Source organism: Chamaea fasciata, unplaced genomic scaffold, assembly GCF_029207755.1.
Source record: "Chamaea fasciata isolate MVZ Bird 193981 ecotype frontalis unplaced genomic scaffold, bChaFas1.0.hap1 SCAF_2, whole genome shotgun sequence".
Taxonomy (NCBI): domain Eukaryota; kingdom Metazoa; phylum Chordata; class Aves; order Passeriformes; family Sylviidae; genus Chamaea; species Chamaea fasciata.
In genome coordinates this window covers 25,454,999-25,480,909 of record NW_027094087.1, presented here as the reverse complement: position 1 = coordinate 25,480,909, position 25,911 = coordinate 25,454,999, and the positions used below count along the sequence as shown (strand labels likewise).

Sequence of the window (25,911 nt, the reverse complement as noted above, 5' to 3'; positions counted from 1 at the left end):
GTGGCTCTCTAAAGATGGTACAGTTAAGACAGAAAAAAATCACAAGCTCTATTTTCCTATAAGGCTGTTTGGCGTGTTCCTGTTTGTTAGGCTGGTGCTAACACCCCGCAGGCAGAGGGAGCTGACGGAAGGAAGGGATATTGGAGCCTCCAGCAGTGGTGCTTGGGGCTGAGCTGTGCCCCAGAGCAGCATACTGGGGCACACGCCCAAAGGAGATAGTAGCAGCATTTGATGGGAATGGCCTGGGAAAAGACAGCTTTCATCATACATGTGGATGGATAGGAGCAGGTATAAAGGCATCAGGAATGGACACAGAGCCCTGAGACCTGGTAATGCTGCACCAGTCACAGTGCCTTGAATCAGCGTCCTGGTGGAAAAGTGTGAGTGTCACCAGCCACAGTGGAGTCCTGCAGCCTCCTTGTCCTGTGACAAGGTGCCAACCTCTCTGGGGCAGGGATATGGGTGTGATCCGTGGCAGGGATCCAGGATTGACCAGCCTGGCAGACAGGGAGGGGGGCTCATGGTTTGCCTGCAGCAAGTACCAGGGCAAATTGTGAAGCAGATTGAGGATATTTGCACACCTCCAACATTTCTCCTCTTTGGCTGTGCCTGGCAGAGTGGCTGGCAGGAGCTGTGTTTCTGTGGGCATGGTGGCCATGCAGTTTGGCCCTGCAGCCAGCCCTGGCCACTTCTGCCTCTTCGTGGTGAAGGTGCAGTGCAGCTTGGAATTGGCTCTGTGTTTCTGGAGAGGCAGCGCCTGCCATCCCACTTTCTGGTAATCTGCCACATGCCCAGCACTTGAGATGGAGACCTTCCTGACCCAGTGCTTGGGAATGAGCAGGCAGGTTATCCCATGGAGGGAGAACAACACCTACAGGTGTTGAAATGATTGATGAAGTTGTTACGGAGTAATGAAAACCCAGGACTTTTCCCAAAGTGGTGAAATGCCTCTACGTGTCCTTCCTGTTGTGGGCAGAGGTCTGGGCATGGGAAGGGCATGGGAGCAGCACTGGTCCTTCTCAGAGCAGTGCTTGGGGTATGTCCCCTGCCCGTTTCTGGGGGAGGCAGCTGTGCCCTCCTTGGCCCTAAGTGGTGAGGCTGCTGTCTCGCAGCAGAGATCCCACTGCCTCCCTCACTGGCTGCAGGAAGGTGAGCTTCCACCTGGGGGGTACCACGGTGTCACTAAAATTTGGCTGGAAGGACTTTTCTGGCTGTTTCCTTTCCCCCCCTGAGCTGTCACTCAGCTCTGTGTGAGGAGCCTGCCAGGCCACATGGCTCAGCACGAGGGGTGCTGGGGTCCCCACCCCAGGACTCACAGCCAGCCACTTTGGGAAGGCAAAAACCTGGAGGTTTCTGCTCATTTTATCCACGTGCTGCTCAGCAGCTGCTGCAGCTGAACACGAGGGAGGGCTCAGATCTTTGAGTGGCAAAAAGTTGCTCCTTGGCAGCTCCAAGGGTTTGGTTTACCTCCCCATCAGCTCTGGTCATATCCGCCTCATCTGTGGCATGCTCCCTATGCCTCTTGATATTCCCTCCTAATTTTCCTTCCATTGAGCATCTCCAATCTATTCTGTCTCTGTTTCTCACGTGCCTGTCATTGTGTAGCAATTATGGTTAGAGAGTTAAAAGCCTTATCAGCTCTTTAGTGAGTGAGTCAGCCCCTTGCACGACTGTGTGGTGGTTCAAAAAAAGTAATGTGGTTTTTTTTCGGGGTTTTTTTGCATGGAGGTTTCTTTAATTCAAAACATAAACCACAGAAATTTAAAAAGCCATGTGGGTATTCAACCTGCAGTTGTAAAGTTAAAAGGTCTAGAGGCAGATCTAAATGTGCCAAACTTGTGCCACCTTCCCAAGCTGAGGGAGGTACAGTGGACAGACAAGCAGTAAGATCAACATTCAGAAGTCATTGCCTTCCTGATATTGGGACATGCTTTCCAAAATGGTAGGAGGCTTAAAAATCACACCTAGCTTCAGTCAACACCAATTTTCAGGTTTCGGTCACACAGCGAGCTCCCCATGCATGCAGAGTCAGAAGTGCCTTGTCCTGAATCTCCCTCCTTTGTGTGCAGCGGGTCCTGCAGCTCCTGGTGGTTATCCTCACTGAGCTTGGTCCCTATCCTCACCAGCTACCTCACTATCTGTGAGGTGATGAAGATATCTGAGGGGCCTGGAAGTGGCTCTGGAAATCCCAGGGACAGGAGCAGAATGAAGTGGGAGCACAGGACAGTACCTGAGAAGAAGGGTGACAACTTTGTAGCTCCCTAGTGTTTCTGGAGACTGAGCCTTCGTCACCCAGGTTTTAGGGTGATGTTATAAGCAGGGTTCTTGGTTTTCTTTTTTTTTTCCTTTTGTGTTTGCAGGGGAAAGCATGAAAATGTAGGTGCTGAAGTTTTAAATATAAATTAAAAGTAATCTTCAGATATGCTGTGTGTTTTAACTCACGGTTTTTAAGTAGCTTCATTGCGGGGGGTGTTGCAGTAAGTCTGGCTTGTGACTTTTTTTGATCACCTTGGGGATGGCAATATTGCAGGTTTCTCAGGCCAGGCAAGAAGGGATCTTGTTGGACAAGAAGAGCAGAAGGAAAAAGCAGGAGCCTGTCTTGGAAGCACCAGGTTTCTGACTTGCAAAACCCCATCCCGCGGTGTTCCTGTTGCTGGAACAGTTATCCGGATGGTTTCCCGCTGTCAGTGTGCAGCCTGGTGTCCTGTCAGCCCAGCCTGCTCCTCACCAGCACAGCTCTGTCCCACCAGGACTGGCAGCAGCAGCACAGACCCATCATGGGTGAGCTGGGGTCTCCTGCTCCCCTCCTGAGGCAGCAGGAGTGGCTCTGCCCTTTGCACATTGCTCCTTCTCCCCAGCAGTTCTCTGCCTCTGGCCACACAGCCACGTTCCCAAAAGTTCTTCTCAGCAGATGTTTCTCCAGCTGTGCTCCTTGCACAGGTGTGCATGTACCATTTATCTGTCAGGGCTGGTGTGACCGGACAGGATTGCAGAGCTCATGAAGATTGGCACATTTCTGAATGCGATTGTTCTGTTGTCTGTGATTTTACATCTTTGGTTTTTCTCCTTTTGATTCACCGAGCAGTGATGTCACCCTTGGGAAGGAGCCTCTCCTTCAACACTACATCAAAATGAACCTGCTGGGGTGAAAAGTTCCTTCTGCCTGCTCTGGGTCTGTACATGCTGTGCCAATTTTTCAGCTTCTTTAAAGATTTTTTTTCCTCTTTTTTTTTTTTTTTTTCCCCCCAAAAGAAATGTTTTGAAAGGAAAGAAGAAACTTTGAGAGAGTCAAGATGTGCATTTAGATGACATCAACCATATCTATTTTGAGGGCTATTTATGCATTAGTCTACAGTTCCTCAGCATTGTTAGATACTGGACTCGGTGATCTTTGAGGTGTTTTCCAACCTTAGTGATTCTATGATTCTGTATCTGTCCCTTCATGTGTTCAACAAACATGTAGATGTCGTGCTTAAGGACATGGTTTAGTGGAGGGGTTGGCAGTGCTGGGTTAATTGCTGGACTTGATGATCTAAGAGCTCTTTTCCAACCTAAATGATTTTATGCTAAGTATTCCTGGGTCTCAACAGATCTGAGGAAACAGGTTTTCTGGGCCTGAAGATCAACCATTGAGGTGACCACAAATTGCTTTTATCCAAATACTGTTTCTAGCAGTCAGTGCTTCCCTTTTATCTTAGAAGATGATAGTGCTAACATTTTTCATGTGGTCCAACCACTTGTTTCCTCTGGACTTTTGGCTTTTTGGATCATGTCTGCGTGCAAGCTGATGTTCCTCTGTGGCCAAATACTCTCCACCATGTCCCAGACAGCAGGCAGGTACAAGGCCACAGAGACCAAGAGCAGCAAAGGGAGAGCAAGGCAAGCAGAGCTGTCGGGTCCCTTCCAACCCAAATCGTTCTGTGATTCTGCTCTGGAAGTCATCCGTCGGAATTGGTTGGCATTCTGGTCTTAAAAACTCTCAAAAACCAAACCCTGTTCTCAACAGACCCTTACATTTAAAGGATGTGGGGTTTTACCTGTGTTGTTGTCTGTCCTGACAACCATTGCCCAGCCTCACCCTGAAGGTCAGTGACCTCCCAAAGTGCTGATCCCCCTTGGATCCTCTCCAGGCTACAGAGAAGCATTCCTGTCAGTTCTCACAAGAGGCGGGAGCTGGGCTGGAAATGCCTGTTGCCTTTCAGCGACAACTGCCCTGGTGCTTGCTTTGTTGCATACTAATGAACACTAATTGGCCTCGGCTTGTTATCAACATTGTGTGGGAGTCGTTTTCAGAATGCAGGGGTGGGGGCTGGGGAGACCCCAAGGTCTTCTGCCCTCCTCCAAGGAGTGGCCTGCTGGGTGGATGAGGGCTGAACTGGTCCTCCTCATGGTAACATCTCTATTTGTGAGCCACAGGAAGGCTGTGCCTGCTGGCCTCATGCCAGCCTTGGTAGTGGTCCACCTGCCAGGTGTGTTTCCCCTCTGACATGGCAGAAGATTACCAGGAATTATAGGGGTTTTTGTCTTTAAACACACCTGGGGGCATGGGGAGGAGCTGAGCCCCTTGGAGGCTGGGCAATGCTCACCTTCAGGTCTTCTCAGCATCAAAGGTTCAGTGCCCCTCTCCTACCCCTATCCCCACCCAGTCCCTCCACACTGTCCTTTGGCCTCTGAATTGTTCAGCTGGAGCCTGTCTCCTCCTCTCCACTGCACTTCCAGCACTGTAGCAATCCTGGCATTCACTGCAGCAGCTGGATATCTCCTGCAGCCATGGCTCTTTTCCAGTCACTCAGCCTGAACTATGAAGGGCATGAAAACTACCAGATGATGATCCTGCTGGAGAGGGGAAACACCACCACGGTTTGCTACAAGCTGCAGAGGAGGCTTGATGGAGCTGGGTGGCTCCAACACTCTTGAAAAACATGTCTTTACACACCATGTGGGTAAAATCTTCAGTCTGGCTGATGTGTGGTACTGTGTTTGTAGGACACAGCGAGCTGATCTCACGCTGGGGGAAGTTCTGGCAGGGGCAGGACAGTGCTCGGACCTGCAGTACACGAAGGCTTCTGCCAGCAGGAGAGCTGTGGTTATTGCTTCAGAGGTGGGTCTGCTAATTTTGGACAAGTAGCCCTCTTGCTTTCATGTGCTCTGGCTGGGACTTGTAAGCAGCTACTGTAAAGCTGAAAAATCAGTTTACACTCCAGCTGAGAACAACACCTTTAGCTTTTCTGGCACTTGAATCCCAATTATGCCCCGTGATGAACATCAAGTTTCAGACCAGGTCCTGGTGACTGTGCTTCTTTTTAATTTAGTCATGTTTAGCTCACATAATGACAGGAGTTTTTCCAAAGAAAGGAGTTGGAAGGAGAGGGCATCAAAGTGTCAGAAGCAGTGACAGGGAAGGATGGAGCACCGGCCAGGCACAGGGGATGCTCAGCCAGGGAGCAGCTCCGAGGAGCATGATAGGGATAATTTTTTCCTCCCACCTGTTGTTAGGCACAAATAGGGAGCGAGCTATTGTGCTTCCTCCCCAGCTGCTAACGACGGGAGACTTGCTTATGGTCGTGCACTGGAAGCTAATTAAACCTGGTGACAATTGTAATTGAGTAAGGATGCTTGAGGATAAGTATGACCTCATGTCTAAAATGGTAATGAGGCCTATTAAAATCCACACCAAAAAGAGAAATCAAAGGGGGAATAGAGGCAAAGGTGGTGCAAAGGGAGCAGGAGCAAGCAGGCACAATACCTTGCAGCCAGAGCACCAGGAGGGAGGGGGAGCACGGAGGTGTCAGGCTTCTAAATCTCCCTAATGAACCGCCAGCTCTTCAGGTAGCCAGGCTGCACCTCGGGCTGAGTCAGCCAAAACGCTGGGTTCAAGCACCTTCCCCTCTGCTCACCCAGGCCTGGGTGTGGGTCCTGTTCAGTGATGGTAACACTTGTTGCTGTTGGTTGTTGTTTTCACTCACGGGTTCTTTGCTGGAAGAAAGGGATGTTCCGTGAAACAAGCAGTCACTGTCAGCAGAAGGAGGGTACTTGCAAAATTACCCTGAAATTGCTCCAGTGCAGGAAAATGCATTTGCAAAGGAAAGATGCAGCGGGTTCAGGGTGCCATGCTCTTTCTTGGACCGGCACAGCACCTCATTTCAGCTCCCAGCTGAGATATAGAGGCTGGGGGCCACTGTGACCCTCCACAGGTGTTGTTTTGCAGGGTGGTGTAGCAGTGCTGGGATGCCACCGTGCTCCGTGGGAGCCCAGGTCCCGAGCTGACTCTCCTCTCTGCAGAGGACACCCTGAGGGACACTGGCGGGGGGCACTCCCTGTCCTGGCTCTGGATGTGCATCACACCAGTCTGGGTAAGCTCAGACCTTCCCCTGCTGACAGGGGGGAAGTGATGCGTGCCAAAGGCTTCTTCCCGCTGGAGAAAGCCAACAGAGCTCATCCTTCCAGCAGGGCAAAGGAACGGCTGGATAACGGCTGAGGATGTGCTATGGAGCCGGGATTCAACTGCTCTGAGCTCTGCCATGGCAGCTCCAGTTTTGGCAGCCAGGAGCAGCAGCAGCGGGCGCTGCAGGAGCTCTGCACTGTGACAGTGGTACGTATGGGTGCAGTGGGATGTGTGGGTGCAGGAGAGTGCTCTGGGGCATGAGGTCTGCTCTGCAGAAGTAGATTTGGGGGAAGGGTGAAGAGGGGCTTGCAGCTGCCAAGCAATCCCAGTCCGGCTGAAGGCAGCACACTGTAGCCTGGTTGGCCTCCAAGACACGCCCAGTCCAGGTGACACCCAGCAGTTATCCAGAAGGGGAGAAAGCATCCGTGACAGCTAAGTTGTGTCAAGCAGCCCTCCCATGTGTCAGGCAGCTGCTCAGGATTGGCCTGAGATGGCCCCACCTGCCCTTGACCTTGACCTTGTCCCCCATAACTTCAAAGTGCTTTTAAAATATGAGTAGAGCAGGATTTAATTAAAAGTCATCATGTGTAATAAATGGTACATTCCCCCTCCACCAGTAAGATGGTAGAAATGACACTGGGATGCACTCAACTGCAGCTGAGACCACGTGAGGCTGCTGGATGGAGAGGCTTGGCCCACTCGGCTCTCCATCATGTCCTGCACGACCATGGGCCTTTAATTAAAAGACTGTAAGCTGCTTGGCTCCTCTGGCTCTGGCAGCCAGCTTACAATTAATATTCCCCCTGCCAGGACCAGGATTTACTCTGCTCAGCAGCCAACAAAGCGCTCCATCAACTTCAAGTAGCATCAACATCCAGGGAAACAGCAGTCAGGTGGGAGCGTGTGTGGGAGAAAAAATGTGGAGATCATAGGGGTGTTTCTGATCCCTGGATGGTTGCTGGAAATAGGGTGCAGGAATACTTTTGACAGCAGCCAGAGGTGAAAAGATTTTGTTGGTGGTTGCATCTGGGTGTGAACTGCAGAAGCCCCAGAATGCTGAGTTTGCCCTGCTCACCTCAGTGGCAAAAGCCAGGTGTTACCCTTGGGCTCGAGCAGGCAGGACACAGAAATAGAATGGCATTACAGCCTTGTACCAGCCCTGTCAACTCCAGGCAAGAGGGAGGATGGGCCTGATCTGTGCTGAATGATGGGATTTTTACACAGGGTGTCCTGGTACAAGGACTCGCTATGTAAAAACCCGTCATTTAGCACAGAGTCCTGGTGTAAGCAGGGGACTGACCATCTCCACCATCTGGTATGGTCTTCATTTCCCAGAGAGGCAAAACACTCCCCAGGGAATAGTAAGAGGGAAGAGGAGGTGGGAAGCAGTTTTCAGGACAGAGATGAGTATCCCCCCAGGGATCCCTCCACGCTGCTGCAAAGCGAGGCTGAGATGTGCACGCAGCTGTATCCCAGCAGCAGCAGCAGCTCTCAGCTGGATGTCTCTCCCAGGCGGGGGTTTGCCTTTCCCAGTTGCCCTGTGACCAGCGTGGCACCAGCATGTGAGCTGCCAGGAGCCTGGAGATCAGCCATGCTCATGTGGCTGTGACACGTTTCTGTTTCAAGAATTATGTGGTGGCTTTAATTCTGCAAGCTGTGCGTCGTTCTTGCTCACCCAGAGGAGATGAAGCCTGGCTGGGGAAGAGGGACATGAGGCATTGGCTCTAAACAAATGCCTTTCTTCTGCCTGAAGATTTATTTCTAGCAAGGTTGGAAGCAGAAACAGCTCAGACCTTGAAGTAAAAATTGGGAGTTTGGGGCAGTGTCAGCTGTTAGGAAAAGTAGTCTTCTGCAGTAGGAATTGGATGCAGGAATACCCGAGAAAGAACTCGGCACCAGAGAAGTTAGTGAGGAGGTGTGTGATCCCAGCTGAAACCCTATTCTCCTCCCTCCCCCCATAAAGGGAATGTGCCAGCACTTTTATTAAAGTGATGCTTGTTTTAAGGGAAAAAAAAGATTTGGTAACCCACACATGCACACCCTGTTAAAAATGCTGGAGCATTTTAGATCAGCAGCGGAAGAAGGTTTCTTGTTTCACGTAGGATCATTTTATCTGTTTTATGTTAATAAGGAGATAGCAGAGAATATTTTTAAATGGAGATTTTAACCCATAAGGTGATTTGTGTGTAAAGGAGAGAGGTGCCTCTATCATGCCCGCTTTGGGAGTGTCCCTCAAAAGCCAGTTCTCAGCTGATGTCTGCCTGGGACCAAGTTAGTTTTCAGCCAGCTGGGAGACAGGTGGATTTCAGCTCGGTGTGTCACTGCCTCTGGAAAACACTGTCACACTCCCTTTGCTGTGCTCCTGCACTGACTGGCAGCTCTGCTGCTGGCTCCCAGTCACGTCCCCCAGCTGATCAGTTGTCTGCTGCGGGGAGGGGTAAGGGTGAGAGCCGAGAAGCATCTAAAGAGGCATGATACCAACTGGGGCACCACAGGGCCTTTCTCCAAAGATTTCTTTCCAGAAGACAGTGGGGAACTGTTGTCCATGTTCCCGTGTCCCAGAGGCAGGGCTGCCTGAGGTTTATGAATCACTTGTACAGCTTCATTATGGATTTTGCCAGTTGGCCATAAGAAGAGGGCTCTTGGGCTGCCGTGTCCTCCTGAGCACTCAGCAAGTGACAGAGCACACGTCCTGTCCACACACATCTCAGGGGCCCTACCTGCAGGACTTGGTCTGGTGCCGGAGTGTCTTCTTACTGGGAGCTGTAGTTTCTGGCTGCGCAGGATAACTGTGGAAGTGATCATGCTGGAGTAGGGACCTCCTTCGCTAAGAGCCCCAGCAATGTCCTCTTCTTCCTTATCCCTTTTGCCTCCCGCAGACATCTTTTGACCGTAGTATGAAGAGCTCCCCGTCCTTCTCTGCTGGTCTCCTGGGAGTTGTGTGGACATTCCTGACTGGAGGAGTCCTGCTAGCACTCTTCTTTCTTATCTTCACAATTCGCTTCAGGAAAAACAGGTAAGGGCACCCCTCTTCTCCTGGGAGATTTCCCCTGAGCTGGAGTAGCGGAGTCAGGCTCCTTCAGGACCGAGCTCTGAGCTGATGACCAGCTAAGGGTCAGGAGAGTGTAAGCCTGAAGGAGCGGCACAGGGCAAGCAAGGGTAATGGCAGAGATGTCACAGCTTTTTCCATCACACAGAGTTTTGGTCACTGGTGGAGACAGTCCTGTTTAGACTGCTCCTTTCCTCCTCAAGGCAAGGAGCTGTAGACAGGATGAAAGGAAATGGCATCAGCGGAGGTTCAGGCTGGATACTCGGAATAGTTTTTTCAGCAACAGGGTTGTCAAGCATTGGAACAGGCTGCCCTGGGAAGTGGTGGAGTAACCATCTCTGGAAGTGTTCAGGACTGGATGTGGCACTTAGTGCTGTGGTTTTGTTCTCATAGTGGTGTTTGGGCAAACGTTGCACTTGATGGTGTTGGAGGTCTTTTCCAACATTAATGATTCTATGACTATGGGTGCCCTTTGGCACAGACAGTGATGCATGGTCTCATCCTCGAGGTGCTGCTCAATAAAACCATCAACAAGAGTGGGCAAAAAGAGAGCTCATTTCTGCTCCACATGGTTGAGAGCATTGCTCTGAGCAGCACAGCTCCATAGCAAAACCACCACGCTCGCCACAGTGCACCACGTCCTTCCTGCTGCTGGGCCACTCATGCTTTGAAGATATTGATATCCCTTTCTGTTCTTGGTGGTTGCTTGCATGGGTGGAGAACATGATCTTCATTGGTGAGAGAAGCTGGTGGTGAAGTGTAGACTTTTTTTGGTGCTGCTCAATCTGCACAGAGGTGATAAAAAGTCCTGCTCCCCTGAAGGCAGCATAAATCCAGCAGAAGGCTCAACAGTTCCTCATCGCTCAACCTGTCTCAGCCAGTGCTGAGCCTTTCTCAGCAATTCTGCGTGTCTCTGCTGCCCCTTTGCCACCATCTCCTCAGACTCATTGGTGCCTTGGTATCTCAACTGCTTCCTCCTCCAGGGATACATCCCTCTACCAGGCTTCACCTGGCAAAACCTTTGCTCTCCATGTGCCATTGTTTTGCACAGAGGTGTACATCTGAGTGCAGCCTGGACTGATGTTGTTTGACTTCCCTGGTGGCTTTAAGGAATTTAATGCTCCTGACAGTCACTGTGCAGTCGGCAGGGTCCTGCCCATAAGGGTTTGTGTTGAGAGCCCTGTGCCTGCTGCGCTGCAGCTGCTGCATGACTTGCATCCCAACTGCATCCCAGTCTGAAGCACCTCATTTGCTGAGTGGTGTTGAGTTCAGTGGCCACTCGAATTGCTGTTCTCGAAATGTGCTGTAACAAATGTGCGTTATTTATTTGCTCTACACTAAATAAATACTGGTCTGCCTCCTGAACCTGGGAGGGCAGAGGAGACTTTCCTCAGCTGCAGCTGAGAGCATGAGCTGGTGAATATCTTTCTTCAAGGGCTGAGACATGGTGAGGAAGGCAGGGAGGGAGAGCGTCAAGTTGAACCCTAGGCTTTGTGACTGCAAGACAGCAAGCCAGGAAGGAGCTCGAGGAAAGAGAAAAGTCATGACTTGGCAGCTGATCGTAAGGGCAGAGCTATTGTGGGGGGATGGCAGGAGGTACAGCTTTCACTCTATGGGCTTGCTGGGGAAGGGTGACAGGTCATGAGAGATCAGTGGGTTGATTCTCCCCTCCCTGAATACAGTTACAGGATTAGGAGTGATGAGGTGAAATTACAGAGGGGAGACTGTAACCTGAACGTTGCTGGCGGCTTCCTGAAGTTGAGACTGTGCTGAGTGTGGAGGTATCTCCACAGAGGAAGGAGCAGTGGGAAGTGCCTGTTCCTCGGGGCACACACGTAGCTCTTGCACCCAAAGCTTACTGCTGGGGACAGTCACCCTGGGCTGTGTTGGTGTGGTTTTCCACCTCTGCCCTTCTGCAGCAGAAGTGTTGGCATAGGGTTAAATGAATACCTGAAAGATTATGAAGCACTCCAGCAAGAAAGGGGAGAGGATGGGACCACAGAGTAATGGCTGAATTTTGGAGCAGTGGTGAGCAGCTCAGGCTGGGGGTGGACAGTGTGTCAGCATCTCTTGTTACCATCATCATCCCTGTAAGGGGCCCTCACCCCTGTGCTGCCAGGTCATGATGCTCAGTAACTGTCACCAAATTCCCTGCTTTGTTTCCTGGAGGATTGTGAAGATGTCCAGCCCCAACCTCAACATTGTGACCCTGCTGGGCAGTGGCTTGACTTACACAAGTGCCTACCTCTTTGGGATTCAGGAGCAGAGCCTGCCATCTGGAGACTCAATGGAAAAGCTGATTCAGGTGAGCAGGGGTTTTGCTGGGATGGGCACCTTGATGCATGTACAGACCTGTTTGTACGTGCTCTCTCCCAGCCAGCTGCCATCTGTACATGCTCTGTCCCAGCCACAGCCTGTCACCACCACATTGCTCAGCTGGGCTGTGGCTTTCACATACACAAAAGGCAACCAGATATTTTCTGTCTGAAAGGCCTTTGCTGTTTTGCAAACCACATCTGCACCGAGGAAGGGATTTGAGGCAGATCCCCAGGGGACAGGTCCTGCAGGCAGGCAGGTTGCTGGGCTTGGAGAAGTGCAGCAGGCAGAGGGGAGCACAGAGGGAGATGGGATCCTCTACACAGCCACCACTGCCTGACACAACACAGGTGCTGTGAGGCTGTGGATGAGTTTTTTGGCTGCAGAGCAGATCTTCCTCAAAACACTCACCTGTGTGACGAACCCCCATGTCCTGGCCTGAGGCAGCCACCCTGCCAGATTGAGGACTGGGCATGCACCCATGTGGGGGAGTGGGACATGGGGCAGTGCACACACCCTGCATCCTGCTCAGCCACTGGGCTGAGGATAATTAACAGAGGTGTCAGCAAGTGATTTATGGGTGCTGGGACCTTCTGAGCCCCTGCTGCTCACAAGCTGCTTGTCTCTCCCTGCCTGCCCTTCCAACGAGAGTCTCTAGGGATGGGGAGGAAAAGGTAGGCAGCAGGCATGCCTACAGAGGAGTACTTGCCCTTGAATTGCTGTGGTCAGCTTTCTAGTATCTGATACCACTCTCCAGAAGTCAGAAGAATGTAGACAGATCCCCAGCCATCTTTACTGCACCCCAGGCTTGGGTGGCGTGTGGTGTCCCTGTGAGCCCCTTTCAGCCCCCTCGCTGTGATCCCTGGCAGGTGAGGCTGTGCCTGCTGTGTGTGGGGACCTCCCTGGTGTTCGGTCCTGTCCTGGGGAAGAGCTGGCGGCTCTACAAGGTGTTCACCCAGCGGGTGCCGGACAAGCGGGTGGTGAGTACCCAGCATCTGAGGTGGGAAGGGAGGGTGGCAGACTTCCCATGGAGGGCAAACACCAGCAAGTCCCAAACCAGTGTGGGATAGCAGATAAAACTGGCACATGACATGAATCGATGTCCCAGTCACAGGTCTGGTTTCACACCTGGCTGGGCATGGGCCTTCGTTTATTCCTGCACAATGAGGCAGGAGCTTTTCCACTCCACAGGCAAGTGGGTGTCCTGCCAGGCACTGTTCCCCAGTGGAGTCTCAGCCCCATCACTGAGCAATGTCCTCATTTTACATTGGCCACATGCCTTCATTACGCTACACACCAGTGTTTGTGTTTGGGTCTGGGCTGATTGTTGTGGTGGGATGAAAATAAACCAGGTGTCCTCAGAAGCATCTGATGTAGGGCCATCTCCAGATGGATCTGGTCTGCTATTTGAAGGCAAGAAGGGAGCTCTCTGCACTCCTCTGCAGCACATTAAGGACAGGGATTCAGCAACTGGGAGGGAAATGGGAAATTTGTGCACAAAAAAGTGCACTTTCAGTGGTCACTTTCCAGCAGTGAAAAAAGTAGGTCTCAGATGAAAGATGGGACAAGAGGGTTTACAGAGGAATTGGGTACCAGCAAAGCCTCCTGTTTTACACTAGAATCTGTGTTAAACTTGCAAAATGATGATCCTAACAGGTGTTTTTCTCCTCCCTTTTTGTCTCTGCTAGTGATATGGTCATAAGGGATAATAGTCTTCTTTTGGAAGAACTGTTTTCTTTCATAGCATTTACCTGCTATCTACACCGTCAGGCTGACCTCAAGCCTGATTAGGTCTCCAAGAATCTGGGAGTTGAAGACAGACATCTTGTGGCCAACTCAAATATAGGTGCTGGACACCTCTCTGGGTGAAGTAGTAGGATGGACATATCACTTGAAAGAAACCACAGAAAGGGACCCAGGGGGGATTGAGGTCATTGGTGTCCACTTGTTTCTCATAGTAACTTTGACTTTTTGCATGTTTGCAGATTATCAAAGACCTGCAGTTGCTGGCCATGGTGGCAGCGTTGGTGCTGGCAGACAGTGTCTTGCTTTTGACATGGGTGTTCTCTGACCCAGTCCAGTGCTTCCGAAGCCTCAGCGTCTCACTGCGGGTAAAAGGATGGGGGGGCGGCAGTGCAGGGTTTTGCTGTGTCCTATCTGAACTCTGCGGACAGAGTTGGTTGGTGTCCAGGCATTTGGAGGTGGTCTTTGAGAAACAACAGAAAGAAAAACGAGACAGAAAACCTTCTGGGCACTCTGGATTTGGTTTACGTCTGGTCTATTACAGAGGCGAGAGTCCACTGCAAAATTTCCAGGTCTTTGCAGATCACCTGCATGACACAGGAGGGCTCCAAGGCATCTGCATTAGAGAAATGTTTAACCAGCCCTGTTGGCAGCAGAAGGCCAAAATCTTCTTGCTTTAAGCTTCTGCCCCTGGTAGCACCAGCGTTGACCTCTCCTTTCAGAAATTTACAGAGGAGACCAGCTTAGATGCATCTTCCCATTGGTGTGTGCCAGGCTGCAGCCTTCACTTCTGCCTTTCCCTTGTAGGCAACAGAGAAAGGCATGACGTGCTCCATGAGCCGGGTGCAGTCCTGTGCATCGCTCTATTCCGATCTTTGGCTCATTCTCATTTTAGGGTTTAAGGTATGTAACCTCATGACTGCTTCTTGCATTGTATCTCACCTCCTCCCTGTCTTTCAGCCTGAACTCTTTTGCAGCACTTGTCATTTCGCTGCCCTCCCAAGCTACATGCCCACTGCAGATCCCAGCTACTCCTCTTCGTCTCGTAAGCCCTCCTATTTCCAGCTCTTCCTATCTTGGGAAGGGTGAAAGCCCTCCTAGCTGCTTTCTCCTTGCCTCACCATCTCCTTTATGTACACTGTGCTCATACAGTCAGATTCTCTAGTTCTCTCCTGGCAACCCCCTGAGCTTCATCCATCTCACTTCTTGAAACTCACGTCTTGCTGTTCTTTATGTCACACTCCTTCCCTAAAAGACGCCAGTGAATGGCCACTGCCAAGGCACGCCGAGTGGCTCAGCCCCGGAGTCCTGTGACTTCAAACCAAGAAGGTGCTGATGACAAGTGCTTGGTCCCCACCTTTACGGGATGCTTATCAGGTTAATTACACCTCTGAGGTGCACTTTCACTGGTGAATCTCTGCACATGGCCAGTCTTTTTCCAGCAGTGTTAGTTATACTGATGTAACTATGTCGGTATAATTACCACAGAAATTATCTGGTCTCATGTGTCTCTGGTATGGCAGAAGCTGGACACATTTCAGAAAGCTGATGTGGATGAAGCTCGTGAGATCACAGCCTTTTTTTGGGACTGGCTGAATCTCTGCATGCAGCACAGGCACTTCCTTTGTGATTCACTGTAATGTAATACTCACTGACCATCTAACCAGAGTCATAGGATAAAGAGCAGAAAGGGACCTCACAACACAGCCAAGTCCTTCTACACTTAATTTCAAAGTCATTAATCTAGACTGTCCTTAAAAGTCCTTTGGTGTTAGGGAATGCAGGCATTACCTGGGCTTTCAGTGGTGTGTCTCCACCTCTGATTTTTTCTGCAGTTTGTGTTAGGGTTTAGAGAGGTAATGTCACTGCCTACAGCCCTTACAAAATCCTTTTGGAAATAGAACATCCCTATTGTCCGTTTCAGGTAATCCTTTTAATGTTGCATTGAATCTGGCCCTGTTCCTTCCTGCTTACTGGGGGTCATGGAGTACTTCCTTGGTGGTTTCTCTGGAGTTAGTCTGAATTTACACTAACATGAGAGTAGGCTTTATCTCTGCGTACATAGCACTTCTCAGCATCCACAGCATTAATGTGCTCAGCCCTTTGGGAAGACACAGTGTACTATCCTGGTTTTACTGGCACAGAGCAATGAGCAGAAATGACTTGCCAAGGACATGCCTGGAATTAGGAGTCTGCTCAAGTTTAAAACAAACAAACAAACAAGCCACTTATTCCTGTGCTTACTGAGAGTCCTAGTTTATGAGAAGGCAGTGCTGTTGACTGTGTCCCAGATAGACTGTATGAATTTAAATGGGACTTTGGTGCTGGTTTTTCCCTGCTCAGGGATTAGGGGTTGGCTTGCCTTTAGGCTGTTTGGAGGTGCCCCATGGTGGACACAGTTGTGATCCAGTGCAGATTCCACAAAGCAGGGTCAGGTGCCAGCCCAGTTCCCAGCAAGGCAGGTTTCACTCTTGCAGCCCCACCCTGAGACTGTGAGCTGCTCTGAAGTTGGGAGTCTCACCAGAGATCTGAACATGAACCTCTCTTGCTTGTGTCCCTCCAGACCTTAACCCTGGCAGTGGCCATCCCAGTCATCAACCAACCACAGCACAGAGGGGTCCAGAAGGGTCTAAAAAACATCTGCATCTTTCATCACAAACCACTTCTTGATGCCCAAATAGCAATGACTCTTAGTAAAAGGCTGACACTTACTGGGTAGCATAGGAATAATGTAGGTCATATTGCCTGTATTCTAGATCCTTTCAGGAGATGGGACTTTGTTAGATGGTATTTCCCAATGATCCTGAAGGCAGACCATGCTCAGCTCTATGGAGGCAGGCAAAAGATTCTTGGTGTTTCCTCCACCAAGGAATTCAAGGAGTGCAGCTAGTGTCACCTAGGGAAGGAGAGGCTTATCCTGCTGGGTAGTTTTATCCTGAACACACTGGAAAAGTGTGTGCATGAGACCCTTGATGAGCAGGGTGGTGAGACAGCCTGCTCTGAAACAACTGCTCTGCGCTGGGGGGAGGGAGAGCCTCTGTGTACAGAGCATTTTTCTAGTGCCCTTCCCTGCTGCTGGAGTCAGGAAACAGCAAAGGGAAGGGAAAAGAATTGCACCTGGTAGTTTCCTGAATTACTGCTATTTAAAGAGGCACCAAGTACATCCTCTTCCCTTCAGTCTAAACCTCCGTTTCTCCCTGCATCCTTCTTTGAATTCCTTCTGGATACCTTTCCTGCTCCTTCAGAGGTATGCTGTTGCTCCTTCGTGGCACTCCCTGCTGCATCCCTGCAGGGACCTCTGCCTCCCATCTGTCTGCCTTTGCTTCTCCTGCTAAAGGCTGCCCAAGGGGCGGTTTTCACTATTTCTCCCAGCCATCCCCTGCTCTGTGGCAGCACCTGCTGATCACCTCTGACTCTTGGCTCTTCATGCCCTTTGGTTGGGACTCTCTGTGCCCACCACCACCCTCACTCCTGCCCTGTGTCCCCAGCCCCACTGCTGGCCTGCAGCAGCATGCCAGGTGTTTGCTGCAGCGTCACCACCGCACGCTCCAGGTCTGCATTATAGATCAAAGAGCATTAATTAGGATTGTGCTGAGTGTATCTGAGCTCACCGGGCTTGGTGCGAGGTGGGGGTTGACACCATCAGGCTGTAATTTTCCACACTCTAGAAACCTCTTTTTTCTGCTTGCAGAGTATCCTCCTGCTATATGGGACCTACTTGGCCGGTCTGACCGACAACGTCAGCTCCTCACCAGTCAACCAGTCCTTGACACTCATCGTTGGGGTCAACCTCGTTTTCTTGGCTGCTGGCACCATCTGCTTGGTTCACCGTTTCTTCCGTACCTGGCACAATTTGCTGTTTGGTTTTACCTCTGGAGGCATCTTTGTGTGTACGACCACGATCAACTGCTTCATCTTTGTCCCACAGGTATGCTGCCACCTCTGTCCTGTCACTTGGCTGGAAACGGGCACATTTTTGGAGTTTAACAACAGCAGCCGTGGGCATCAATGCACTCACTTTCTTGCTTTTTTCCCCCAAATGTTTGGATTCACCTGCACAGCTCATTCTCCAAGCCCCGCCCCACCCCACCCCACCCTGGTGGTGCTGCTTCCCCAGGCAAGTTCCCTGAGTCTCAAAGAATCACAGAATTGTTTGTATTGGAAGGGATCTAAAGATCATGTAGTTCCAACACCCCTGCTGTGGGCAGGGAACCTTCCACCAGACCAGATTGCTCGAAGTGCCATTCAGCCTGACCTTAAACATTTCCAGGGAGTGGGCCATCCACAACTTCCCTGGGCAAGCCTGTTCCAGGGTCTCACCACTCTCGTAGCAAAGAATTTCTTCCTTACATCTAATCTAAACCTACCCTCGTTCAGTCTAAAGGCATTCTCCTTTGTCCTACCACTGTGTCCTTGTAAAAAGTCTATATCCAGTTTTCTTCTCCCTTGTCCCCTTTACATCCTGGAAAGTCTCCAAGGAGTGCAGCACTGCTGCTCAGAAACCCTCCTGCAGGAACGTGCCGCAGGTGACAGCGGCGCAGACAGCATCCATGAGGCAAGGCAGCCACTGCCCTTCTCCTCCTCCTGCCCCATGTCGGTGGTGGGATCTGTCCTCCGTGCAGTTGTCCTCTCCTCATACCTCACGTGCCCACTTGCACCAGCACCTTCCACTGACAGGCATGGAATATGCCAGGCACAGACCATCCAGATGGCCCAGCCACTCTCAGAGACTTCTTTGCTGCTGGTGGTCCCCAGGGGAGGCTGTCCTCCTCTGCACTTTTGGAGAAGGAAGCTGGGCTTTGCCACAAGTGAGGAGGAGAAGGAGGTGGAGGTGTTTAAAGGAAGCCTTTTGTGGTGAGGTGAGGCACTTCTGCTTCCTGTGTCCTCCAGGAGCAGCCTGGTGTGCCTGACCACCCCCTTAGTGGGAATAATGCTCCCATTGTTAGAGGGAGAGGAAACAGTTATTTACTCAGTTGAATGTTTGGAGGGATGTTTGGGCTCAAGGACATGAGGTGAGAAAGGGAGGAAGAGATGAAGCTGAGGAAAGCACATCTGTGCAAGGGAGGGCTCAGGGGATCTCAGCGATGTATATAAATATCGATGGGGGTGGGATAGGGAAGGGGGAGGGAGGCTCTTCTCAGTGGTATCCACTGACAGGACAGGGGACAATGGGCACAAACTGAAACACAGGAAATTCTATTTAAGCATAAGGAAAAGGCTGGAGTTTTTTCTGTCAAAGCTGTAAAGCACTGGAGCAGAATGCCCAGAGAGGTTGTGGAGTCTCCATCCTTGGAGATACTCAAGGCCCAGTTGGACACAGTCATGAGCAGGCTGCTCCATCTGACATTGCTTGAGCAGGGCAGTTGGGATGATTACCAGACGTCCCCTCCTGCCTCAGCTGAGGCAGTGTAACTGCAGAGCCCCAAGCCCTTAGATGAGCAGCCTTTGGGAGCAAGGATCCAAACCTCAGGTGAGCACCAGGCCTGCTGGCCATGCTCTGCCAAGCACCAGATCTCTTGGACTGAGGGTGGAGAAGCTGATGAGCTGTACTTGCACTCTGCCTGTACCATTTATCTGTGGGAGCCTGGGGCCTTGAGCATTTTATTTAACTTGGATCTTTTAATTCATTACCTTGTATTTCCTAATGGGCTTGGTTTTCTATGGCTCATCTGAGATCGATAAACAGCTGGAGCTGGGCTGCACAAGGCTTCCAGGCAGGCACTAGATGAGAAAACAGATACTAAACATTGCTGGTTTTCAGCTTGTCACCAGTGATTCAGTGATAAGGGGGCATGCATGACACTGTCTTTGTCTGTCATGGAGTCAGGGAGTGGGGAGAAGAGGGAGGGGGCTTTTACAGTATGCTCAGCAGTCTCAGTGCAGCCAGGCACTGACCCTCTCCTGCGTTAAAAGCTGGAGCCAGGAACAGGGTAGGGCTCAGATGGGTGGGAGGCTCCAAGTGACACTGCAGCCCCTCGCCCAGCCATCTCTGGCTGGCTGTCTCTGCTCCCCCGTCACACCCTGCCTTTGTCTCCCCCTCTCCATCCCTTTGTCTCCTTCGCGCTTGAGCTGTGCCTGCCTCCCGCTGTGTCGGCTGGGGCTCTGTGGATAACACCCTCTTCTACTCCCCAGCTCAAGCAGTGGAAAGCCTTTGAAGAAGAAAGCCAAACCATGAGCCACATGGCAAAATATTTCACCAGCCCGAGCAGGAGCTGCCGCTCAGTGTACAGCGAGGAGCAGCTCTACCAGCTCATAGGGGAGAAAAACTCTATGAAGCGGCTGCTCACCGAGGTACGGGGCTCTGCCGGCCCTCCTCCTCCAGCTTCTCCCCTTCCCTTTGTGGGCTGAAGGCTTTGCCGGGTGGGAAGCCCTTCTTTACACCCCTGTCCACACTGGTGATCCCTCACCAGCCTCTTCCTTCCTGGGGGGAAGAGCTCCTTTGTTTTGTCACACTCCAAAGCACCACAATTTAGACATAATTTCGGAGGGCTTAAAACATCTCTGGGAGGAGCGCAGGAGAGCCTGGTTCCCACAGCCTTGTCAAACATGGTTAATTTAGAGGGGAGATGCTCTGTCTCAGAAGACCCCCCAGCCTCCTGCTCCCTCACCTGCACCGCATGGGCAGGAACGCCCCAGCCTGAAGAGCTGCCTGCCCAGTGAGCCCCTTCCCACGCACACCTCTGGGGGGCTCAGGGGAGGCTGAGGTCACACATGCTGCTGGTGTGGCTCTTGCCATGCAGAGAGGGGTGATTTGTTTTCTGGCAGTGCCTGTTTCCAAATTGGCAGCGTTTTCTTCCTCTCTGCCCGCCCCACACTTGACAGGCTTATTTGTTTGACACAGAAAAACGCCGTGATCGAAAGCCTGCAGGAGCAAGTGAGCAGCGCCAAGGAGAAGCTGATGAGGCTGATGTCTGCGGAGAGCGGCTGTGACCCCCGTGCGCTGCCAGCAGCTCTCGGCACCTGGAGCTCAGGGCAGCCTGGGGATGCACCAGGGGACTGCTGCCCCCCGGAGACGGAGAGGGATGGGTGGCAGCCCCCGTGCCTGCAGGGTACATCACCTCTTAGCAGCAATGCTGAGGCCCTCCAGAAACATGCAACCCAGGAGTCTGTTTGCTCTCAGGTGCTGTTTTTTAACACAGGAGACAGCACTGAACGTGGCCTGAAAGATGTCCAGGAGTTTGGGACACCTGCAGTGCAGGGGCAGCCTCCGGAGCAGCTGCCAGGCCGGGACAGCTCTGCTGATGTAGCCTGGGAGTCGGCCCCCAAAGTCAGCTATGTAAACAGCGAGAAGCTGTGGGAAATCTTGCAAGAGTTAAGCCTGGATGGCAAAATCTACAGCGCAGCCTTATCTGCAGGACCCCCACTTGGCCACCGGGACACCTTAGGCGAGCAGGGAGAAACACGGGTGGGCCAGGAGGGCTACCCAGGCATCCACACACCCGTCAGCCCCTACCTGGCAAGGTATCGTCGGAGGATCCCATTGCCCCCTGGCCCCACACGCTTCCCTGGACACGTATCCCCTCGTGCCAGCGGCAGGGTGAAGGAGGTGGGCAGCTGGGGCCGTGGGGAGTCAGCACATAACTCCCAGGGAACGGGAGGGGACATGGCTGGCAGAGGACTCCCTCACCCCCCAACACCATCCCCTCCAGCCATCCCAAGGGAGCCCAGCCTTCAGCCAGAGGGGTGGCTGGGATGGCCGGAGTCCCAGTGTGCTTCTTCGTGCGTCCCGCAGGAGCAGCGGCGGTGGCAGGGCGCCCCGAGGGGACCCGCTGAGCCCTCCCTGCGCTCGCTGTACTATTACCCAGACTCTGACTCCAGCAGCAGCAGCTCTGAGGAGATGTTTCACGGCTGCCACCGACCCTGCTGCGAGGTTTGCTTCCAGAGCCCACGTGGCTCCCTGGACAGCAGCAGCACGGACACGGACACGGAGCCCAGTGACTGCGAGGATCACCAGACAGAGCACCACAGCGGGCCCCAGCCTGTGGTGAATTTCAAAGACGATCTGAAACCCACTTTTGTGTGACTTGGGAGCACCCCTGCCCCAAAGGCAAGTGCCCTCCCAGCCCCGAAACACTGTGTGTTTTCAGCCGTGCTAAAGCCATGCATCTCTCTGGGGAATGTGCCTTGTTCTGGAATTAGGGGATTGGGAATAAACCTTGCCCCATTCTGATTTGCAGTGTCAGCCCCAGCCTGCGGCATGAGTTTGGCTGAGAGGGGGTTGGCAGCACTCAGGGAGGTGGTGGTGGCCTTGTCCTGGCTAGTCTGTGTCCCACAGGTAGCCAGCAGTTCTGTCCATCCAGGTACCAGCAGTGGGGAAATCGGGGCTGGGGGTCTGTGAGAGCCCAAACTTCATCTCCGCAGAGAGCTTTCCCTCTGAGACCTGCGTGATTCACACTGGCAGGGAGCAGTATCCTGCCTCAGAAACAGCCATTGCTTCTTGCGCACCACTCCATATGGACCAACAGAGGACTCCCTCCCCTGAGGCTGCCCAAGCAGAGCATCCCACTGGCATCACCCCCAGCTGGGGATGGGAGAGGGACACCAGAAGCAGTTGCAGGCTGCCACTCACCTGGGGTGTGCTTCTTCCAGGCAAAGCAAGGACTTTGGAATGGGATGTGCATGGGAAACTTTTGGTGGGGTTTTGGTGGGGTTTTTGTAGCATCTGAATGAGAAAATGGAGTCCAAAGGTGATGTCAGTGGAGGAGTCTTTGCATTTTGTGTTTTTCAGGTGCATCATTGTAGGTAAGACTCAGGTCAGAGCTGAAGGGAAAGACAAGCTAGCCATTGTAAAGGAGGATCTGAAAAGGGGTTTCTTTTTTTACCTTGATTTCTGGGTCTTGTGCCCTTCTGTCTGTCTTTGTATGGATGATGTAATCTGGAATAAGGTTTGATTAAATTAATATGTTCTTTTTAATTTTTATCTTAGAAACACCAAGAACAGTAAATCCAGTGTGTGTGCCTTTTTGGGGATATTTATCATTGCCTTTGAGTTTATCGTTTCCTCCACAGGAGTTCAGGATGCTGAGACCTGATGCCCAGTGCAATATAAACTTTCTGGGAAAAGGCTTGAGTAAAAGAGCAGGTGTCAGAGGAATCCCAGACCTGGTTTTGAACAAAGCATGTTAGCACTGCCCTCTCCATTACCCTTTATGATGATGAAATCCCTCACTTCTCTCTCCCTTCACTGGTGTCACCATTTTTTCCCGTTGCCTCTGCAGTTTTCCAAACTTGCATCTAGGGCAAAGCACCAAACTCAGAAATCTTATGAGGAGCAATATTTCCACGGCCCCTGTTTGCTTTTAAAAAGGAAACACCCCAGACAGAGTTTAATCCTTTTTTTTTTTTTTTTTTTTTTGGTCACTTTTTGCTAATAGAAACCGTTCTCTTTCATTTTTTCTTTTACAGCTGTCGGAGCACTTATGGCTCTGGCCTGGGAGGGCAAACCCGGGAGCCCGGCGGCTCCCTGCAGTGGGACTCGGGATCTCTGTCCCCATCGCCTGCCAGCCGCCTGCAGTTCTGCAGCGCTCGCAGCAGGTGCTGCTGCTGCCACGCCGGGTGTGCCGGCAAACACCGAGTACATCCCACGGCATCGCCACGCTGGGACAAGGGGGGAGACAAGCGCGCTCTAGGGACCTATTAAATATGGGTGAAAACCTCTCCCCACCCCCTAACGTGTTTCGAATAACACTTTGCTCTGGAGCTGGGAAATACTGCAGCACAGTCAAAGGAAATGATCAACCATGAACCCACCTGGAAGAGGCTGATATAAAAATTAACTTTAAATCCACTAGTGAATGCAGAAAAACCCTTCAGAGGACTTTGAACCAAGGGTTTGTTTGGAAACTCACTGCTGGAATTTGAGGTCGTTGCTTTTCTGTGCGGTGACCAGCAGCCACCACCTGAAAACTGCATAGCCTATGGATGCACCTACAAAGGAGGCCAAGGGCATTGTGGTTTGTGTCATAAATAGTGTGCCCAGCAGGACCAAGGCAGTGGTCATCCCCCCGTATTCAGCGCTGGTGAGATCACGCCTCCAATCTTGTGTTCAGTTTTGGGCCCTTTCCTTGCTGATGGCTGTTTAGGGGAAGGGTCATGTCACAGCCAGGATGAGATCTCTCCCCATGCCTGCTTCGTGAGCCTTGGCAAGAGGCAGGAAGGCAAGGAAGCTTTGAGGCTCTTGTGCTACAACCACCTGCCATGGCTCAGTCTGCCTCTGTTACCCCATCAACTTGCCACTGCTTAGGAAATAAAAAAACTGATCTTGATTGTGATTCAGCTGCCTGGTTAAAAAAAAAAAAAAAAAAAAAAAAAAAAAAAAAAAAAAAGGGGGAAAAGAGGAAAAGAACCTTGTTAGCTATGGCAGAGTGAGATTATGACAGGCTCTCTGGCATGAGAGTGCTGACCATTGGTGTGGAAGTTTCCCCACTGCCTCTTGTTGGCATTAGCTGCTGGGATCTCTGGGAACCTCTTGCTCTGATCTTTGATACTGGGTGTAGTTATGAGAAATAATGAGTATTTGAGAACCTTCCGGGGTCCTTTGCCGAGAGTAACCAGACCATGCAATCCCTGGACACAGTGGCTGTACAGTGGTGCCACATCTGTGTGGAGACATTCCTGTGGCACGGTGGGGAGCAGAAGTCAGGGGCCCTACAACTCCAAGTAGCCCGTGCTGCAGGTTTTGAGGAGGTGAGGGAGCACTCACATCTGTACATGACTTCCACAGGTCTGGAAGAAGCTCCAGAAAAGTCTTCCTTGAGTCTGGCGGCCATGAGGGCCGTGGAGAAGTGCTCTCCTCCTGAGCAGCATTACTTTCCTGAGCCAAGAAACCAGGCCTATCTGTTACCTTGTCCAGTTTCTCAGGGCTGTCTTCTTGACCTCTGCTTCCAGCTCTGCACTGCTGAATTGCTAACTGCTGCTGTTACCCCAAGGTCTGTGCTTGCAGCCAGAGCAGCAAAGCTGTGGATGTCCACATGGTGAGGGACCAAACCCATCAGCATCCTGATTGCTGGCCTTGTGCTCAGGCAGAAAGTGCTTGGGGAACTCCATGGAGACAGGGGGAAATACCATCAAAAGAATTGTGATCCTGGCGTGGCAGGAGAACTGTGGATGGCTCAGTGGTTGATGTTAACTGCAGGAACTTTCTGCTACATGACACGGTCATGCCCTAAGGACCTGATCGATCCCTGCACACACCTGGCTGAGCAAGTGCATGGGACACTGCCACACGGTTCCAAGAGTTTCTTTCTCTCATTAGGATTGTGTTTAGAAGCTGCTGGAGCACATTCACTTTGGAATGTGTACCTCTCAGTGTTTACAGTGGGGTTCCTTGCTTTCACACCCACGCCACCACCTTTCCCCTGGGTAGAGGTGCCTGCAGCTGAGCTGGTTTTCTTCTAACTCAGGCATCCGTAGCTGCATGCTTTGTGCTGCCAGACCACAATCATTTACATAAAGTTTTTTTTTTCTTTTTTTTTTTTTGTCCTGGAGGTTCTTGCAGACAGGATGGGTATGAGGGACTTTGTCCTGCCAGGCAGCTAGATAAAGCACTCAGTGATTCAGCATTTATTGCACCCTACGCAGATTCCTCTGTTACCATACCAGCAGGAATGTGGGGCTAGAAGGGATCTCCTAGTCATCATCATATTTCCCAGCAATGACAAACAGTGAGTCATAAAGTCCCTCTTGTTAATTTATCGCAGTCCATCTTAAGTCATTGGGAATTTTCTTGGCAGGTTATTCAAGAACTTCACTTTGACAGAAGGAAACTTGTTTCTGATTTGCAGCCCACATTTTTTCATAGCCTATTTTTGTCTACTTGTTCTCATGCCAGTGCTGTCTTCTAGTTAGTAGCTGTTCTTCCTTCCCATTCTCCAACCTACTCTCTCACATGCCAATAAAGAATGTGGCCTCTTCTTCCCAGGATCCCTGGTCTACTCTGAGAAGAGACGGTCTATTTTTAGTTCTCTCTTGCAGCTTATACCTATCCCTCTTTCAGTCTGCAGGGAGGCTTTGAGGGAGAGCCCTGGTTTTATTGCTACCATGTCACACCCTTACCTTGGCAGCCATGTGAGGATGGCACTATACACTGTTCCCTGCCTGCAGCAGCACAGGAGGCCCAGGATGCTGGGACAAGATCATGGTCACCTTTGAGAAGAGAGAAGAAATACTCATTGGGAGTTAGGACATCAGAAAGGCAGGCCAGAAGCAGGCAAAATTCCTGTGGGTTATCAGGAAGCTGACATTTCCTCTGCAAGTCTGCAATGGTCCTGGGGTTCCCAGCACCCACTGGGTCCTAGATTTACCACTAGTGTGTTAACAATCTCACAGTAGGGCTGTTCATGCATGTTTCCTTTCAACACACCTCCTGCAATTGCTGAGAGATGCACCTGTGCCTGGTGAGTGGGGAAACCATGAAGAG

At 51.4% G+C, this 25,911-nt stretch overlaps 1 protein-coding gene across 2 annotated transcripts; it reads left to right on the top strand.

Moving 5' to 3' along the window:
• Nucleotides 1-5,017: 5,017 nt before the first annotated feature.
• On the top strand, nt 5,018-25,725 carry GPR156 (G protein-coupled receptor 156). Of its 2 annotated transcripts, XM_066175303.1 has the most exons (12): nt 5,018-5,101; nt 6,209-6,353; nt 6,448-6,592; nt 9,265-9,401; nt 11,604-11,739; nt 12,620-12,730; nt 13,736-13,861; nt 14,301-14,396; nt 17,185-17,421; nt 19,626-19,784; nt 20,335-21,540; nt 22,899-25,725. In XM_066175303.1, exons 3-11 carry the CDS (start codon nt 6,488-6,490, stop codon nt 21,514-21,516), a joined length of 2,289 nt encoding a protein of 762 aa, XP_066031400.1. In that variant the 5' UTR covers nt 5,018-5,101; nt 6,209-6,353; nt 6,448-6,487; the 3' UTR covers nt 21,517-21,540; nt 22,899-25,725. The 2 variants fall into 2 exon arrangements, with proteins under 2 accessions (XP_066031400.1, XP_066031399.1); XM_066175302.1 differs by having other exon boundaries at nt 20,335-25,725.
• The last annotated feature ends 186 nt before the right edge of the window (nt 25,726-25,911 follow it).

Excerpts from the sequence above, each read along its gene's own strand:
- GPR156 (XM_066175303.1), top strand. The coding sequence starts at position 6,488 with ATGGAGCCGGGATTCAACTGCTCTGAGCTCTGCCATGGCAGCTCCAGT. Across the intron at positions 12,731-13,735 it reads GGGTGCCGGACAAGCGGGTG|ATTATCAAAGACCTGCAGTT; the intron begins GTGAGTACCCAG and ends GCATGTTTGCAG. Across the intron at positions 17,422-19,625 it reads GCTTCATCTTTGTCCCACAG|CTCAAGCAGTGGAAAGCCTT; the intron begins GTATGCTGCCAC and ends TCTACTCCCCAG.